At 36.1% G+C, this 7688-nt stretch overlaps 1 protein-coding gene across 1 annotated transcript in view; it reads right to left on the bottom strand.

The window, feature by feature from the left end:
• Positions 1–342: 342 nt before the first annotated feature.
• Positions 343–7688, bottom strand: part of HEATR3 (HEAT repeat containing 3) — a 68082-nt gene continuing 60736 nt past the window's right edge. The window contains exons 14-15 of the mRNA XM_075536593.1: positions 5542–5718; positions 343–1128 (exon numbers count right to left, since the gene is read on the bottom strand). Coding sequence (XP_075392708.1) covers positions 1012–1128; positions 5542–5718 — 294 coding nt within the window. The 3' untranslated portion in view covers positions 343–1011. The remainder of the gene's footprint in view (positions 1129–5541; positions 5719–7688) is intronic.

Below are 7688 nucleotides of genomic sequence, written 5' to 3'. Positions count from 1 at the left end.
TCTGACCTGAGGGGCACAATCTTCTGGCACGATCCCTGACAATCTTCTGCTGCTACCTAGGATGTTTACCAGTGGCCAATTCCTCATAAATGAAAAGCCGATTCTTTCTTCATAATCTGTTCTTGGTCTGGAAGTTCGGCTGAAACCTATTCACTTTGGGTGACCCTGAAGGTATTTGAAATACCAGTGACATAGCTTCTAGAACAGCAACATAAAAGCCACCACAGTAGAACAAACTGACAAGTTGTGTTGCTTCACATATATCCAAGGCAATAACCATGAGCAATAAAACACCCAGAATATGTTTAGCTATTATTTTAAATAACATTTTCTAAGACAATGTTTCAATTAAAATACTATTTATTAAAAATACCTCTTAATTACTGTTCTGTAGAGCAAACTAAGGAAAATGTCACAAAGCAATTATTGCTCAGTTCATCAGTACAGAGCATGACAATTACCTCAGTTATATCATTAGCAAAATAGATGAAATATTGAAATAGAAATTCAACTCACTTACTTCTTCACAAAAGGTAACGATAACTGGCAAACTTTATACCAAAATAAATGCTTTAAAAAGTCTGCCATCATCTTTCTGGTCAAGATTCATAAAATCATACTGAATAAAAAGAGCAGCCAAGCAATGCTTTGGATTTTTTCCTTCGTATTTTACAAAATTAAAGAAAAACATGATTGGAAGATTTTTTACTGCTCATAAATTAAGGACCATGTCAGATTCTTTTGCTTCCAGTGATTGAAATATGCTACCAAAAAATTGACCAGAGAGTATTAGAAATGAGACACAGACTAGAGCTTTAAAAAAGTTGATAGATCCTAAAGGCTATGAACCTTATATGAATGCAAAGAACACTGGTATGTTCAGAAACATATGAGATAGCTTCAAAAAGTTCATGGAAAAATTATCCATTATCTTTTAGTTTATTTTCCACGAGCTTTTTGAAACCATTTTGCAGATAGTCAAAAGAAAACCTTCTTGGGTGGTTTAGGAAGTCAGTATTTTTTTTCAACAGTTTCTTGATAAGAAATAAACCTTCTCAGATTTGTTTTCACATTGTTGAGAACACACAGCTGCTCTGGACTGCATTTGTCTCTCCCTTCTTTTTGTATCTGCCAAAAAAAAAAAGAAAACCATATGACCTGGTAAATATTAATTCATTTAAATTGAACAAGTAATTTAGGGTATATTTAAGTATCTTCTAAGCAAGAAGTATTTTCACTTCTAGTTACATTGAAGAAGGCACACCAATCCGGTTGCTGTTGGTAGGTCTCAGAGTTAAGACTTGTGCCGTCCTCACAACTATTCTTATGCCTGCGTCTACTCAGAAGGTTCTCAGTATTGGACATTTTGATGCTATGCATAAGGTTCACAGTAGCTAATCCCTCTGAGGGGCAGCCTATTCCTTTTTTAAGGTCTGTTCTTAATAGTCTGGAAGCACTGCTGAAACCTGTTCCCTTAGCTGACCAGGCTGGGATTTGAAATACCAGTAATACACCTTCCAGCATCACAGCAACACATAAGCCACCAGAGTGTGACAAGCTGATAGACAAGTGGCTGGACATGAAACGTATTAAAAACATGTATCTTTAAGATGAATACCTAATCAAAATGATTAGATCATATCAATTAAACAATCAGCTAATAGACCACAGAATATCTTGAGTTCAGTGTCATTAAAATGGAATAGTGGCTATCTATGCAACGGTAACCAGTTTCAGTCTATACTGTCCCCTGGTTTAGAGCGGTGGTTCTGAAAGGTTAGTGCCACAGCATCATTTGGAAGGCTGGTTAGAAATAAAATGGTGGATTTGTGAAGGCTTGGCCTGAGACTTAACAATCTAACAGGGGATGCTATAGGACACACTGTAAGCCACTGGTTACTTAGTAAAACATACCGTATTGTATTTAAATATAATCTTAGTAAAAGTATGCATTGAACAATAGTTTACCTGAATTATTGTAAAGAATCTCTCTTTTGAAATGTGTCCTTTTACAGAATTGTCTGTGTAAGGTCAAACCAACAATGGCAACCACAAAGGCTGTGTGGATGGGAGGCATGGGGCAGTGTGTTTAAAATACTGGTAAAAGAATAAATTAGAAAAAGAGCAAAGGTGGCCGCACAACTTTAAGAATGCAACAGATGTTACTGAATTACACATGTACACGTTATCAAAACGATAGTATTTTTGGCTCTATTTTCATCATATAAAAAGAAAAAATCATATATTGCAAACCTTTAATGCAATTCTTTTTTCATTTTATACAAAATATTTACACCAAATAACAGTATACATCTAATAAATACAAGTTACAACAAAATATGATAAAGAATAAATTGTCCACTTGATTTTTCTTTGAGAATTTAGTTATCTACTGGTGAAACTTATCTACCTCAATAGATAGTAGCTATTATTACTTGAATTTTAATTGCAACATGGCAAATCATGAAAACGTTAAAAGCAACAATGACTTTAGCTGTAATGAGATATAAAATGTGACAGCACATGTTACATTTTTTCCTACAAAGCAAAGCTATTTAAAAAATGTCATCAAAGTTTTTTTCTGAAAACTCAAAATTTGTACGCATATAAAAATAATATTCAGCTGAAAACTCATCATAGAAGTAAATGAAAAAAGAACTGTCTTAGGGACTTGCGAGAGAAAAAAATATATATTGGAAAACAAGAAAAGTATGCTAATTTCCTCTTCAAATTTTCAATCTTTTGATAAAGATATAAATACAAATACTTAATATGTTCCTTTCTCAAAATTACATAATTTAAACCACCAATATCTAAGATCGAAAGGACTCAGGAGGCAGGAAGGGTGAGGAAAACAGGATGAGTGAAAATGGCAAGTGGGACCGAGGAAGAGTGATAATAGATTGTAGGGACTTCAATATGCCACAAATCAAAACATATGTATGATTACATGGAACATCAATTTACTCTGTAAACTTAAACCAAAATGTTAATAAAAAGATGTTTTTTAAATGAAAAACAGACCTTCTACTAAACAGAATGTTAAGAAACTTGGGCACCCTTGAGAGTAGAATGTGCGGTGAACTTGGAGATTCACTGAACGGCCATTCTTACTCTTTTCTGCACATAAAAAGAAATCCTTTCATAGCTGTTTTAAGGAAAACAGTTTACATTGTATCTAAGTGTTAATAATATTGTGTAAGAGTTGGCTGATATCCAAAATAGCTTCCTTATTAATATCTTAAAATCAAGGACTGGAATTTGGCTCATTGTAAATCATACCCTTCCAGTTTCCTTGCAATGTACAAAGTGGAATAAATATAAACATTGTGGAAAAAAAGGATAATTTTTCTCATTCCTTTTGTTGAAAATGATACAAACTTAAAACTGAGATTTAGACATGAGGAAAATATAAAGTTTTAATTTGTAAATAGCCATGACAGCAATTAGTGGTTTGCTTTTAAACCACATTTGTTTGAAAACTCCTGATTGCTCTTCCTCCCTGCTACCAAACAGTTATGGTGAGTTTTTTAAATTCAAAGTTAGTTTTGATATTTCTGATGCCATTATCAACCGACCAATCAATATGGTTAGTGAAGAAAGATGCATTCTCTAAATCAGAGCACTCTGGATTTGCATAAACAAGCACCACAACAAAGAAATTGGCCTATAGTGCATTACATAAAAAATAAATTATAAATGTACATGTGGTAAAATGAATTCCTTTAAAATAGCAAAGAATAGCCTGGTTCTTTGGAATGACACCCCAAAAGGTTTTTCCTCTAAACCAGTGGTTCTCAACCTTCCTAATGCCTCGACCCTTTAATAAGTTCCTCATGTTGTATTGACCCCCAACCATAAAATTATTTTCGTTGCTACTTCACAACTGTTATTTTGCGACTGTTATGAATCAGGCAACCCTTGTGAAAGGGTCATTTGATCCCCAAAGGGGTAAGGACCCACAGGTTGAGAACCACTGCTCTAAACCCAAAGGAGTTAACGTTGCTCCAGTTTTCTACTTTAGAGGGTCTGTTACTTTTGCCAGGTTGACTGATATTTCCCAAGGAACATGTAAGCAAATTAGTCTTGATACTTTTTCTTTGGTCCTCGACTACAATATGGCTTGTGATTGGTATGCAGCAGCAGCAGAAACAGAGGCAGGAAGGAGAGTTGTAACACAGGTCAAGGGTTGTAACACTGAAGGTGGTGACTGGCCCAGAAGGAGTACCCTTGTAGTGTCAGTGGTGACCAACAGAAGCCACTTCTGAGTGAGACAAGGGGAGCCTGTCCTCAGAGCAGGAGAAAGGGAGGCACAGTCTGTCAAAATTAGCCGATAAAGCAGTTATCAGGCATCAAAGACCCCAAAAATTCATAGCATTGTGAACGAGGGGGAGTGCAGAGTGGGGACCCAGGGCCCATTTGTGGGCAATTGGACATCCCCTTGCAGAAGGGTCGCGGGGAGGAGACGAGTCAGTCAGGGTGCAGTGTAGCACCGATGAAACATACAATTTTCCTCTAGTTCCTGAAAGCTTCCTCCCCACCACTGTCATGATCCCAATTCTACCTTACAAATCTGGCTGGACCGGAGAATGTACACTGGCACAGATAGGAAGCAGAAACACAGGGAGTCCAGGGCAGATGAGCCCCTCAGAACCAGTGGTGAGAGTGGTGATACAGGGAGGGTGGAGGGAAGGTGAGAAAGCGGGACAGGTTACAAGGATCTACATATAACCTCCTCCCTGGGGGACAGACAACAGTGGGTGAAGGGAGATGTCAGACGGTGTAAGATGTGACAAAATAATAATAATTTATAAATTATCAAGGGTTCATGGGGCAAGGGGGAAGAACGGAGGGAGGAAAAAAATGAGGAGCTAATTCCAGGAGTTCAAGCAGAAAGCAAATGTTTTGAGAATGATGAGGGGAGCAAATGTACAAAAGTACTTGACACAATGGATGCATGTGTGGATTGTGGTAAAAGTTGTACAAGCCCCCAGTACAATAATTTAAAAAAAAACGCCCCCCAAAAGCTGATAAACGTGGCCTGCTTTGAAGATGGTAAATTTTGCCTTCATATTCCCTGACCTGAACCTTGACAGATTACTGAAGTATAAATACGGTCCCTGAATCCTATGGGACCATTGCAATGGGTTATCAACCCCGGAGCAGAAGTAGTAGTGGCGTACTGTGGGAGGCACGGCTAGTGTCGAAACAGTTTGCAGAGGAGAGGTAGGTAGGTATGCATGTAGGTAGGTAGGTAGGTATGTCATGTCTAGTTCACAGGGATCTCTCTAAAGGTGCAACAGGTGATACTAGTCTCATTTTACAGTGTGTAAATGTGTTTTGCAAGCTACAGTATTTATAGATTTATACAGTATTTACATATATGAAGTACTGTTAATGAAAAGAGGGACTTGTTAGACATTATTTTGATCTCATTTACAGATTCAATAGAACACTGTGATGCACATTCCACTAAACTGTTAAGATGGTAACTGTATGTTCCCTCATTTCCAGTGCATTTCTAAATAAAATGGAACATACCTTTGTTTTGAAAACTGGCTGGAATTCTTTCAGAGCAGATAACAATTTAATCTGAAGCGAAGCTTTTTCAGCTTCTTTACCATCTGCAAAAACATCAAACAGGGCATCCAGAGCCTCACCGGCCACTACAAGGGAAGGATCTTTGGTGGCAACTTCAAGCAGAAAGCATCCAATGGTCTAGAGACAACAAAACAATCATTACAGTCTAATATTCTAAGGTGAGACTTCAAAGTAGGTATTTTAAATGATGGATAAAAGATGGTTTTATAAACCAATCCATTCTTCCCTCAAAAAAAGCTTCCCTCATGGTGCCAACAGGTTTAGAAACTATTTTTATCTGTAATAATAGGAAAAAAAGAACAAAACATAAAACAAATCCACTCCTTTTAAAATTATATAACTCTCTAAGATAACAAAAAGAACCAAAAACAATTTCATCTTCCTTGGGAAAATGTGAATATAGACAAGGTAGCAGCAATACTAAGAAACTATTAATTAGGTAAGGTGTGATACATAATTTGTAATATAATAATTGGTTATGTAATAAACTACCCCAATTTATTGGGTACATACCGAATAAATGGGGGCAAAACATCACAATACCTTTAATGTACTCAGCAAAGAAACCATATGGCAAAATGGTAGTACCTGTTAAATCTATTTGACGGGTATACAAAACTCAGTGTTTTCTCTCTACAATTGTTTGCAAATGTTAACAAAAGCATTTTTTAAACTTAAACCTGAGAAAACTTGCTGTTCTTCTAAAGTTGAGTTTGAAAATTAGATTAAGAGTGGAAAGTGACTATCCATACAAAAATTTATTTGTAGATGTGAACACCCACTTAATGGTATCTATATATACCCAAGAGCGAGACCGAAGAAAATGCTAGCAGTGACTGTCTCTCCTGGGTGCCGAGGGGGCTGGGAATCTAGGGTGGCGGTGAGTTTTTTCAAATTATATCCTTTTCTTACTTTCCTAGATGTTTTGCTGTATACATAAACTATTTTTTTTTAAGTATTAAAATGATTTGGTCACCTCCATGAACAGATACATGGTTAGATAAAATGTACAGATGTACAATGAATATTACTCAGTTCAAGACAGAAACTAGAAAGTTCTGATATATGTGCCACAATATGAATGAATCTCTATTTATTTTATGAATGAATCTTGCAAACATGCTGGGTTTTCAAAAAGAACAAATGACCTTAATTTATGTAAAATAGGCAAATATATCGATACCAAAGCTTACGCAGGCTGGTAAGGGGAGTGATTGCTTAAGGGGCACTGAATTTCATGGTATTAGAATAATAAGAGAAACTACAGTAATAATGGTTACACAATATGAAAATTGAAAAGTTGCTGAATTATATGTAAAAATTGTTGAATGGCAAATGTTTTGTCATATATATTTTTTACCATAATAAAAAACATTAAATTACTTTATAAAGTTGTTAGCAGGTTAAAACTGAACTCACTGCCATCAAGTAGATTCTGACTCGGAACAAACCTCCAGGACAGGGTAGAACTGATCCCGTGGGTTTCCAAGGCTGTTAACTCATGACAGGAGTAGAAAGCCTCAGCTATCTCCCGAGAAGTCACTGGTGATTTCGAACCATTGAACTTTGAGTTAGCAGTCCAACAAGTAACCACTATGCCACCAGGGCTCCTCTCAGCAGGTTAAGGAATATAGAATAACCAGTTTATTACCCATCAGTGGCACAATGAAGGATCATTTTATTCTTTTTAGGTATTAGTGATGGTGTAGCTCTATTGGTGCTGTTTCTAAGCAACTACACTGAAATTGCACTGAGCCATTTGTACTGCTTTATAATTTAACTGTTCATTTCTTGTATTATATATCTATCTGCATATAATTTACCAGTTCGTATCTTGTATAATATATCTATCTTTATATATACATATATAAAATTATCAGCAATCTGGTTTTGTCTCTCTAGAGAACCCTGTCTAACACAGAAATGAACTGCTGGAAGGAAATATATGGGCTGAATGACTTAGTTTAGTGACAATATTACAGCTGCTGATTAAAACGTATAGAATTATGTAAGAATGAGTGATGTTTTTTTAATGAGTTTTTAACTTAGTGTGCAAAGAAAACTAGGTGGCTCGTCTCTTGATAGTA

This window comes from Tenrec ecaudatus, chromosome 18, assembly GCF_050624435.1.
Source record: "Tenrec ecaudatus isolate mTenEca1 chromosome 18, mTenEca1.hap1, whole genome shotgun sequence".
Classification (NCBI taxonomy): Eukaryota; Metazoa; Chordata; class Mammalia; order Afrosoricida; family Tenrecidae; genus Tenrec; species Tenrec ecaudatus.
Note: the sequence above shows the minus strand (reverse complement) of the source record. Positions and strands in the feature narration are given on the sequence as shown.